General features: G+C 40.6%; 1 protein-coding gene across 2 annotated transcripts; it reads right to left on the bottom strand.

Moving 5' to 3' along the window:
- Positions 1-1,278: 1,278 nt before the first annotated feature.
- On the bottom strand, positions 1,279-5,506 carry LOC148030641 (uncharacterized). 2 transcript variants are annotated; one of them, XM_087686986.1, is made up of 7 exons: positions 5,335-5,506; positions 4,824-5,038; positions 3,845-3,921; positions 3,681-3,756; positions 3,552-3,600; positions 3,394-3,463; positions 1,279-3,306 (listed from the first exon to the last, which is right to left on the bottom strand). In XM_087686986.1, exons 2-7 carry the CDS (start codon positions 5,035-5,037, stop codon positions 2,464-2,466), a joined length of 1,329 nt encoding a protein of 442 aa, XP_087543112.1. In that variant the 5' UTR covers position 5,038; positions 5,335-5,506; the 3' UTR covers positions 1,279-2,463. The 2 variants fall into 2 exon arrangements, with proteins under 2 accessions (XP_087543112.1, XP_087543113.1); XM_087686987.1 differs by having other exon boundaries at positions 1,281-3,306; positions 3,699-3,756; positions 5,335-5,502.
- Positions 5,507-11,948: the final 6,442 nt, after the last annotated feature.

Raw genomic sequence — 11,948 nt, 5'->3', positions numbered from 1 at the left:
GCCGTCTACACGCCAATGGGAGCAACCGACAGATGACGAAGCAAGGTGAATGGCAAGGCGTGACCACGATCCGCCATGTTCTAGCTTCGATCCGCTCCCCCTCTCCTCTCTCTCTCTCTCTCTCTCTCTCTCTCTCTCTCTCTCCCAACTCTCTCTCTCTCTCTCTCTCTCTCTCTCTCTCCACACACATCTGTGTGTGCACATATATATACATACATGTGCATGTGTGTGCACACACACACATCCATAATGTACATGTATCTCCCCCCCCCCCCCCGAAAAAAAAGAAAAAAAACATCCAATGATGATAGCTTTGGCTAAACAGCTCAAAGTTTTAAGGTGTAACTTGACATACTCCATGTTGTGCACCCATCTATTGACATTTTCTACTAGTCACAAGATGAACTTTTGTTAACATGAATTTAAGAGTGTATGCCATTTTTTTTAATATCAAGATTGGCAATAACTATTTTGTATACCATAGTATGAGGCCAAAATTGCTCTACCACGGAGTCTATTAATGTCATTGTGGTAAGATCGTGTTATATATTAAGATCCAAGTAAATCATGCTACGAGTCCCCAAACTAAGACAAACCAAATGCATCTTAAAACAAGTCATATACTCAAAAGGGCCTTCACAAGGCTACAAGGGCTTCAATGTGCAAATTATTTTCTATAATGAACCAATTTATGACATGCATATTAATTCCACACCTTACTAATATTTCTACAATACAAGACAACAAAGAAAACGATGTGAATTAAAAGGGTAAGAAGCTAGCAAGATGGTGTTTGCAATTGTGTGGTTCCAAACTGATTGCTGCTTCAAGCTCCTTCCCCAAGGTAACCTTAATAGCAGAAGGCATGCTTGTTTGCTACGCAATATCAGTCTTCATAGCAAGGGTGAGAAGTCATAATGAATATTAAACTAGCTAGACCATCTAGTAGAGAAGTGAAATTTTGCATCTTATATTTTTGCACACTGAAAACAATGTAAGATAAAAGGATTATGGACCAAAGAGTCATGAAAGTGAAAGGTGATAAATGGAGGGTAAAGATAGGAAAGAATTCATGACAAATCAAGGCCAAAGGTCTTCAAGAAAGAGCTCAAAAAAACATGACATCGAGTGCAATGGCTAGCTAGACTTGCTAAGCTAAAAGATGTGCACATGAACACACTTGGGAATCACTACAACTGCACCAGCTATAGTAAGTTAGAGCTTCTATGTTGATATGTGCCAATTTTTTGAAAGCTCTCTAATATTCCTGTCAATTTCTTTGTTGGACTCATTACTTAAAAATTCATAAACTCTTCGGTGGACAACCATATGTAGCACTCCATCTTGGACACAAGTAATTAGGAGTGATGCTACAGGCGAGCAATACCGATGGAGAATCCCAACCTCAAGCACATTAGGTTTTTGGCTCCTTGGACCTTCTCTTGTGGCAGATGTCACAGGCAAAGAGGCAGCCTACTTGAGTAAAATGACAGCCAGAGCTCAGGTTAACCATTTATCTGGCAGCATATAAAGTGACGATATTGGACTGCAATGTGTTAAAATGGAACACATCCTAAGAATGATTACATAAACTACTTTACAAAAGGTGGGTACACTGTCAATAGCTGTGGGCTTGAACATCAATAGGAAACCTTGGGAGCAACCATGCAGCAATCCCAAGCACAAAGCTGAAGGTTAGAGTGGGGTTCTGACATTTGTTGGCTTATGGGTACATCCTTATTACATTGGTAACACAAAAGGTGCCCTATGTAATGGGGCTTCAATGTCTTGTTGAATGGCTACATTAGTATGGTAAGGAGGTCCTTCAGTGTTTTATGTAATGATGACATCCAGTCAGCACAAACATGTTTACTGTCTTACATATGCACTTTGTAAGCCAAAATTTGTTGATATTGTCAAGCCTGCCTGGTAGATACATTGGTTCATATCAGCATCTTCTCAGCTCAACCTTTTGCCTGACAGCATAATCCAAGCCATATTCTTTGCCTGACAATGTAATGCAGCCCATGGTCATCAGAAGAGAATGCATGGGTGGTGAAATATTTATTGAAGATCACTGTGGAGTCCAGACACACTCTGCCTGTTCATCACTGCCTTTTATCCAAAAAGCTCAACCAGATCTCAATGGCTTTAACGAAAATGAAGATACAATCAGCTGCTCAAATAATGTCGCAGTATGCAGGCTGCAGTCACTGACTCATTTGGGCTGGATGTTCCTTTCCATGTCCAGGAACAAACTAAGGCAGCTCTCTTTTAGGAGCTGAAAATTGCAGGTGGCCTCTATAAAGGTACATTTCAGTAAAATACAACAGTCAATAGATTTACTTCAACTAGAAAACAAGCTAGGCCAGTAAGAAAGAGACAAAACCCCATAATCTGAATGATATTGGGCAATCCAGCACCACCCAATCTTTAATTCATCAGTCAAATAACAGGTTCTCTTTAAGCTGTCCTGCCCCAGCCATACCCATTCATATTCAGCTCTCTTCCTTGGCATGAGCCGCATCCCTTGCCATTACTGTAATCTATACCATCAACAGCATTTCTACATCGTCCTACTGGAGCTGAACCACATGGATCAAACCTTTGGTATGGCATTCCCTGATCTGAAAATCTGGAAGGTTGGAAAGGATCAGTATTTGGATTCACTAGCATGCATAGCTTATCATCTGAGATGATCGAACATCCACCACCAGCTACATCAGCTAGATGAGAGCCAAAAGCAGTATTTTCATCAGCACAGTTAACCAGCTCACCACACTGATTATCTGCTGCCATTCCTCCCAAAACAGCACTTGCTGACAGATGCTCCCAGGGGAGCTCACCATGAGAATTCCCACGAGTCTGTGTTTGACCACTCATTAGTCCCCCAGTGTCAAAAATGTGGAGGTCATCATTCAGACTCATTTCTGCCTCACTTCCACAATAAAGTGGTCTAGATCTTTTGCTGGTACTTGTTGAATTCAGAGGAAATGAAAAACTTGCACTAAAACTTTCTGATACTGGATCCAAGACCTTTGAGTCTCTTGTTACCACCTCATCACACTCTTTGGGCAACTCAGGGTGCATCACAGTACCAGGAAACGAGGGCATTGGCAGTGCAGGCAAAGGAGAATTGATGCAGTGTGCACTCACATCACATGTCAAATCAGGGAGCTCATCCCTGGAAGTTTCGAGGCCAATAGATGGAGTGGATTGACATGCTAGGATCTCCTTTGCTTTCTCAAGTATTGACTGCAAATATTTACCCTGTGCATCAATGCGCATCCGAAGACGTCTTTGTACCTGAATGACCAGATAGTTATTTCACCAGGCAAAATAGAAGGCATTCAGCCACACTGATATTAGCCAACCTATGCCTACACATCTTACCTCTAACTGTTCGTGCAATTTCTTCTGAACTTCCACATGCTCTCGTACTGCATCTGCAATTTCTGCTGACCTGCAATTCCAAGAAACCTGCTCTCAAGCCTTGTATAAAGCGCATGAAGTTCAAAAAAAATGAGTGCCTCAAAGAAAATGGGACGCACTCCTGATGATTCTTGGAGGCTGCAATATCATCTCTTGGCGGCTGTTCCTCTGCAAGTTCATCCACATATTTAGTTGAAGGCTCAAACTATTTCAGAATCAAAGAATCATAATGTGGAAATGATACAGACTTGAAGAAGTCAACTCACGTTCTCTGCTCATCTCCAAGTTTGCCTCCCGTTGTGGTTGTTTCCCAAGTCGGTACTTCTGCACAAACAGTGATGAAGTTAAAAGGGAAGAAAGTAAAGCATACACATCCTGATGTATATTTTTGCGGCTGCACCATATAGCTTACCTGCAGATGGCTTTTCAAATGGTACAAAGTGAGCCCTTTCACATTCATTACTTTCATCAATGATTTTGGGGTTGCCTCTGCGAGCATGAATCAGGATATAAATAGCAAGTAAATGAATGAAAATAAACCCATACTCGAGTAAATTATGCAAAACTTGACTATGAGCTACAAGCGGGATCAACTTTTCTTCAGAAATGTAGAAAAATCATCTGTGGCACAAAGAGTAAGTGTATCAAGTTTCACTTGTAGCTTCTCTGTATGTGATGCATTGAAGATAACAATGTGACTGAAACAGAAGTTTCACTATTTGATCTGAGATTCCCAAAAAAATAGAAAAGGAGACCTTCCTCTGATCCAACCCCAACATTAGTCTCCATGCTATCTGACACACAGATTATATGATTTCTTTGACTAAAATATGGGTACAGGAAGAAATCTCATGGTTAGATAGTAAAGACCAGATTCAAACACCCCAGACTTCATTTGGTGTTTAAAACTAGAATAAACTCTTTGACCCCTGAATGACACCACGCCCATGGTAGTCCTCCAGCAATATATCTTTGAGAGTTCCATCTTTATTCGGAGTTGATTATGCATGCAATAGCTTCATTCAACCATTTTAATGTACCGCAAAAATTAATTTGGGATAAGTCACTCTACTTCAAACCAGAAAAGAAAAGTGCGCACACGCACACATACACATGGTATGCACACAATGAAGCCATTCTACCATTTCAATGTATGCAAGGAGTCTTTTGTGGTTACTCCCTCTTTTTCAACCGGATAAAACTACTATGAATACATGTATCCATACAATGTTTCGAGAGACCATAACTATCAAGATGGGTGGTTCATGATTTTTAAAAGGATACGTGGGTTTTGAGCAGCAAAATAAGAAATCACGTCTTCAAGTAAAAAACAAGCATCCCCACGACAAGTCTGACAAATTGAGTCTGCAATTTGCAGTTGTGAGACCTACTGTCAGCGCCCCCGAGCTGTGTTACAGCATCGACAAATCGATCGTGGAGATCAGGAGTCCATCGAAGGCGAGGTTTTGGGTCCGTCGAAGCCACAATACTGAGATCACCAGGCAGATTAGTCCCAGAAAGAGACAACTGCTTATGCTGCTGATGATTAGGGTTGGTTCCATCGGCAATGGAGATGGTCTGGCTTGCATAAGGTGATCGGAACATCCTGTAATTTTTTTATAAAAAACCCACCAATAAGATTTCAGAAAACTTGAGCCCACTGTCAGATAAAATGACAAATTTGGAGCACAAAGGTGCAAGAAACTCGAACGTGAGTGGAAGCTAGTACAGAATTGCTCAATTAAGATGAGGGGCTAAATGAGGCAGGAGACTTAAAAACTGAGGAAATGGAAGCAAGTGAAGAGCTACAGACAAGGAACCAGGGCAATGGAACAAAAGAATAAGCAAGGGCACTACAAATTATTGATATTAAGACATGAATTCAGGGATTGATAGGCATACCTTGACAGGAGAGTACCAATGGGAGGCGTCCAAATAGGTCGTTCTCTCTCTCTCTCTCTCTCTCTCTCTCTCTCTCTCTCTGTCTTTTTTTTTCCTAGCCTTGCAGTGTGTGTGTGTGTGTCAGGATGGCGCTCTCTGCATTTTTGAGAGAGAGAGACAGAGAGAGAGACAGAGAGAGACAGAGACAGAGAGAGGAGGGGCGGGGGGAAGGGAGAGAGGGAGGAAAAAGCCAAAGTAAAAGTTTGATTGTGATTGTGAGAGGAAAAGCCATTGAGACACACTACAATTAAGTAATTGAAAGGAAAGAAAGGTCCACAGGGAGTCAAGGGCTCCTTCGATAGTGAAAGTCCTTTACTTATTAATTATTATCACCTCAGTGGCATTTGATTAAACTAGACAATTCACTGAAAGTAAAGCTTTAACCCCCCCCCCCCCTTTTTTTTCTCAGGTGCATAGGCAAGGGGAGGGAGGGCCACAAAAGTCTCCCATCCAAACATTAGGAGAAAGAACAAGATAGGAGCCACACCAGCATAGCATTTTTCATCTAGGCTTATTAGATAGCTTGCAAGACCAAATGGACTATAGAGTTTTAATTACTCGCAGATTCTTCACCTCCGTGACATCATCAAGGTGATAGGATAATCAAGTATCCCCGTGCATAAGAGAACAAATTTACACAAGCACACCATGCGAACACAAGTGTCCAATTAACTGCCACATCTAGCAAGACTCAAACCCACAACCTCTAATCGTTAGGATGTCACCTTGCCTCCAATAATAAGCACTAGTCATAAGAACTTGAAGCTCGATGTCAAGTGCATGATAAAAGTTATAAGGTGGAATGTTTTAAAAGAACCCATGAACCTACAACATTGCCAAGTTGGCAACCCTCATTCGTCCCTTCAGTATACTCTATTACGTCTGAAAATGCCATTAACCTATATCCATCTTGGCAAGATGGAAGGCTTCATCTCTCTTCCCTTTTGTTCATTATGCCTATCTTGTAGAACATGTACCTACAAATCATGATTTTAATAAGCAAATCTAGTAGTGGTAGAAGCCCTAATTTCTTGAAAGTGCCTATTGATGAAAATGATTGTTTTCCATTACTTTTCGTGTCCTACGTTGTTGAAGTTTGTGACTTGCCTCATAATCGTAACGACAAGATGCTTATCAATAACTATCATACTTATACATGCATGCTTATAATTAAGTATTTGGCATGTTTATGTATAGTTTTTGTATGTGGGACTTCTTGTTGAAAAAGTCACGTGTCTTATGTGGACTTCCATTCTTGCACTCCAATGTGGTGGGGTGAAATGCATGTATTTGTACTCTAGGCCATATGTGCTAGTGTGTACTTGAGAGTGAGAGAGAGGGAGAGAGAGAGAGAGAGAGAGAGAGAGAGAGAGAGAATGAATGAATGAATTTAAGAGAGGATATCTAGGTTTTGTTGTGCTTTTTGCCACTGCTTGCATGCCATGAGTTTGTCTAATGGGCTAACCAATTTTTCAAGCCCGCCCATTTTGCAAACCCACCCACACATACTCTTGGCATATGTCCCATCAAGAAACATGTGTACCAAAAAGGATTTCATGGAAGAGTCAAAAAATAAAGGTGTGGTCATGTGTTTAAGGTCTTCCTACAACTAGGTGCCTATGACCATGCAAGTGAGGAGTCACATAGGACAAGGGTGTTGCTAAACAAAAGGAGCACTACTTCCTTTAGGTCAGACATCCCACTACTCTTCGAGAGCATAGGTCACCATATCAAGAAAATTTTAACCGATCAAGACAAGCACTAAACTACCAAGTTAGAAGCATAAGATCACCACAAACAAATATCTTGTTTATAACAAATGGTCCTCTCTCTCTCTCTCTCTCTCTCTCTCTCTCTCTCTCTCTCTCTCTCTCTCTCTCTCTCTCTCTCTCTCATCAACCACGCGTAAAGTTGACATGCATAATCCATGGACAAGGAGACTTTGTGTATCCATTTGTCTACACCTTTATGTTATGAGAGAATGTTTAAACCAATAATGAGAGGAAGGGAGGGTGTGCCCACAATGCATGGAAGGGTGTTGCAAGTTTGCAATCAAACTTCATCACACACTCATGTGCTTGCAAGATAAAAAGAGAGGGAGCACTTTTTAAACATGTACATGCACATCTCCATCCTTTATACAATTCATCGCATGTCGATCTTTCTTTGCCTTTTCTCATCCCAATCACATCATCAATGTCAACTCTCATCTTTCTAAATCCAACCTTACCCAACTCCCCACCCACCAAAATGTCAGCCCCTTCCTTTGCCACTTCTACATGGGATCCACTTGCATGTGGCAAACACAACAAATTGCCATTATCAAAACATTTGGCTCATGTCATTATCCTAGACACTGGTACCATTTACGTAAGTCATGTTAAGGCCATCACATCATAGCGCACTATTTATACTAGAAGCTTTTATTCTAGTGTAGTAATCTAGTATACAATGCCAATCAATGGGGACATCATCAAAATTTTATTACGTGGGGAACTCATAACTAGAACAACTTGAGTGACTTTATATTTCTAGTTGAGGTGAGCCAACATGAGGACATTAAAAGTTAAGATTTCTCTACTTTCATGTGAGATTGCATTGTGCTCTCTCTCTCTCTCTCTCTCTCTCTCTCTCTCTCTCTCTCTCTCTCTCTCTCTCTCTCTCTCTCTCTCTCTCTCTCTCTCTCTCTCTCTCTCTCTCTCTCTCTCTCTCTCATAAGAGATCGGTGTTTGGAGAAACTTCACTTCTCAAAAACTTTTGACTATATAATCAACCTACAATAAGATTTACTACTTTAGTCTACAAAACCTTCAACATGGTATCTTTGTTTGCATAGTAACTTTTATTGTAAAGGTAAGTACACCTACTCTAGCAACATTGTTCTCTTCTTTCATTTCCAATAAAATTCTCTAGGTGTTTGAAAATTAACTGTGATGTTTTTCTACTAAGTGTTTTTTAATCACTCTTCCATACTTTAACTTGATTGTATTTCTATCCTCCATTTAAACTTGTATTAAAATATTATACCGACATAAGTGGCTATTCAATGTCAATTTCTTATCAACTCAAATTTCTTCTTATTCAACTTTGTTTCCCATTTGGAAAACTTTTTCACAACCTTCCATTATATCATTATACTTTATTCCATTAGATTTTTCTTCTTTTTCTTCTCTTATATGGTTTGCAAATGTTGTTTGAATCTTTATGTGTCAATCTTTTAAGTGATGCTTTATTAGTTGAGTTTGCAATTTATATCATCATTTCCTCTACATAGAGTGTTATCAAGTTTTAAGAGCCATATGCACAATTTGTATCTAGGATGCTTTCATATATTAGCTTAACTATGGAACATTATATTAAGATCATTAGGTAGTCTATTGCTTATGTGAATTATGATGATGATAAAACACTAAGCCATTATATGCTCAACTACAACATAAAAATTTTGATTCCTTATTATTACATCTCATGAGAATATGATTGAAAGGTGGAGTAGGAGTGGAAGTACGAGTGGAAGCAAGAGCTATAGAGGTTCATGCAAAGAAGAGAGAGACTACTGTGTGTGGGAACTCCAACGGTCACAATGTCTGACCTACCTTCCATTATTCTGTTGTTATAGTAAGAATAAAGAATAAAGTGACAGTGATGAGTGGCCGCTACCTGTATTGTATAGGTGTGCAAGCAATAAATACAAATATAGGCCTTTAACTCTAAAAACCTCCCACTTAAAAGTGAATGTGCCCAAGTGTGGAGATAACAAGAAAAAGTGGCAAAGTACAAACAGTACATAGAAGTACAACAAGATGAGAAATATACGTTGTCTCATCCTACACACATCATCTCCATAAGAAAGGCATAACATTCCACTAGGGGACTTTTACTGAGTAAATCTGCAGGATTCTCGTTAGTCAAGCTCTATCTGCTTATCCTCAATTATCTTTGTGATGAAATGATAGTGGACCTCAATGTGCTTGGACTTTGTATGAAAGACCAGATTACGTGCCAATTGAATGGTGCTTATAGAGCCCCAATGCAATGTAGAAGTCATAGTCATACCAAGGTCTAATGGCCTAGCCAAAGGACCTCCTTGTGAGCCTTAGTAGGCTGCAATGTACTTGGTCTTAGTAGTAGACAAGGTTGTGAATTTATACACCCTTAGCATCCAAGAAACAACACCTCTAAGGAACATGAAGCCATAGCCATAGGTGGACTTCCTACTATTTGCATGTCCTTTATAATCGGAGTCTATATAGTCCAGAACTCTACTATCATGGCCACCATAGCAAATGCACATATCTGCAATGTCCTTAAGGTATCTCATGATACTCTTCATGACATTCCAATGTTGCTTGCCAGGTGCCACCATATAATGAGCCACAACTTCCACTACCAATGCTATATGAGGTCTAGGTACTATCATGGCATATATCCACAATAAATGTGATATACTTAGCACCACCTAATGATTGGTAGGGCATGGGACCACACAACATCTAAATGAACAAGAGCCAAAGGCTCACCCACTCGCATAGAGCCAAATTTTTTATGAGAGTTATGTATTTGCCTACCATGTAAATAATGATCACAAGAGTCAAAATATGAGTAGTCAAGAGTGCTAGGGGTAAAGGCACCTCTGCCTAGCCGCCCGTGTATTACTACACTAATAGTACTCACGCGTGCACATTGCAGGTGGCGGGCGCCCATCACTGTCACTTTATTCTTTTAGTAATAGATGAATAAAGGGAAGGCTAGTCACACATTGTGACTGTTGGAATTTCCACATTGTGAGTCTCTCTCTCTCTCTTGCTCTTACTCTCCCACCATAGCTCTCCCGTGCAAGCTTCGATCCTTCTCACCTTTCAATTGGTATCAGAGCATGGTTGCTTGAGCACTCGAGCATGGTTCATGACTCCATCAACATCCCATTGAATCCCTACACCATTGAAGCATTTTCCCAATAGCCATATCCAACTCCTTTGAGCTCTGATCACTCCCCGACTTCTTAAGCACCTACCCGACCCATTTGGGTTCTCTCAGGGCATTCCTTCAGAGGTATTGAAGCATTCTTTTGAGTGTTTATTTCAGTTTTCAAGGTATAGCAGGAAGGGGCACAACCATTGGAGCTCTCCCATTTCATATCTTGGCTCCTGCTTGATTAGGCTTGACAAGGCTTTGTATAGGCCTTCTTTAGGTCCTACTTGAGTCCCCCCTTCATCCCATTAATGCCATGTGGACCAGTAGCATGCCCAACTGATGCTAGGAGGCATATTCCACGGTGGATTCCGTGAGGTTTTACGGTGGATTCCGTAAACTTAGATGACTGGGGCTCATACACAAAGAGGATTCTTTGTACAAGAAGTTGATGGGGACGCCTGTCCTTTTCGGGCGTTTCATTAATTTAGTGTGTACGTGGGTGATTCCATAGTGGGTGATTCCGCAAAATACATGTTAAATTAATAAACGTTTATGAGTTTAGAGTGCGCACTCGTAATAAATTAAGGTTAGGATTTATTTCTAACTAGTTGATTTATTTATGTAGCTGAAGACTGCTAGGTATTCACTTTTGTCGGTTTAATTGTATTATTTTACTAACGATTGTGAACGCTTCAGTTGATGTGTAGAGATAGCAGCAGTGGCGGAGGAAAGCATTGGAGTCTAGCGAGTATTCGACCTTTGGATTATATTTTGATAGGCGTCACGCCTATATTTTGTTATGTCTATTGAGGCATTGATTATTGATTATTATTTTGTATGCGCCTATGCGCACGGATATGTTATTTCTATTTGGACATTGAGATTGGGCGTGCTAGACTCTATGGGCACCGTCCATTAGCTTTATTTCCTATTTTTGTAGAAAGCAAACTCAAAAGCTAAAAGCTTGTCATATTTTTGTAAATTGGGCTATTATTGAGCATGAAGATGGAAATATACATAAAATACATGCTTTGTGAAGCGTTTCACACAAGGCATGGGGAGAGATTGAACCCAATTGGTCTCTTGCTTCTTGTTGTTCATGCTTTTACATTGTTTTTTGTGCAAAAAGGTAGAGTTCATTGTTCTTGGGGACCTTCCGGGATTCACTACATGAGCATACTGCGACCGATTTGCGCACCAGTGGTATCAGAGCGGAGCTGAGATCAAGAGCTTCCAATCGCTACCCATCTCGAGCGAAGGCGGAGCTCCAGGAATGATCGGGCTCTACAGTCAATCTCGTCGCGAACCGTCGATACAGGCAGACTTCTGGCGATCAAGAACCCCTGTTTCTATTGTCAGATCGCGAAGGACCAGGCTGTGCAGGCAGAGGACCACGCATCCATCTCCTTCATCAAGTCGTCAAAAAACCAGAGATAAGCTTATATCTTTCATAGCTAAATAAGCTTCACCTTTCAAAATTTCCAAAGCATTAGCTTATTAATTAAAGCTTCACCACAAATGACTTAATCGTTGAGGACGGCGGGCTATTCTGGAGGCCGTGAATTCCGCCGTGGACATCCTTTTGTCCTACAAATTCACGACGGAAGCTTCTCAATCCATTAAGTCAATCAAAGCTTTAAGCTTTCTGCAAGTCACACAAG

Source organism: Lygodium microphyllum, chromosome 10, assembly GCF_053477565.2.
Source record: "Lygodium microphyllum isolate KBCC chromosome 10, Lygodium_microphyllum_v1.1.10, whole genome shotgun sequence".
Lineage (NCBI taxonomy): Eukaryota > Viridiplantae > Streptophyta > Polypodiopsida > Schizaeales > Lygodiaceae > Lygodium > Lygodium microphyllum.
The sequence above is the reverse complement of the archived record's forward strand: the minus strand, read 5'-3'. Positions and strand labels throughout refer to the sequence as shown.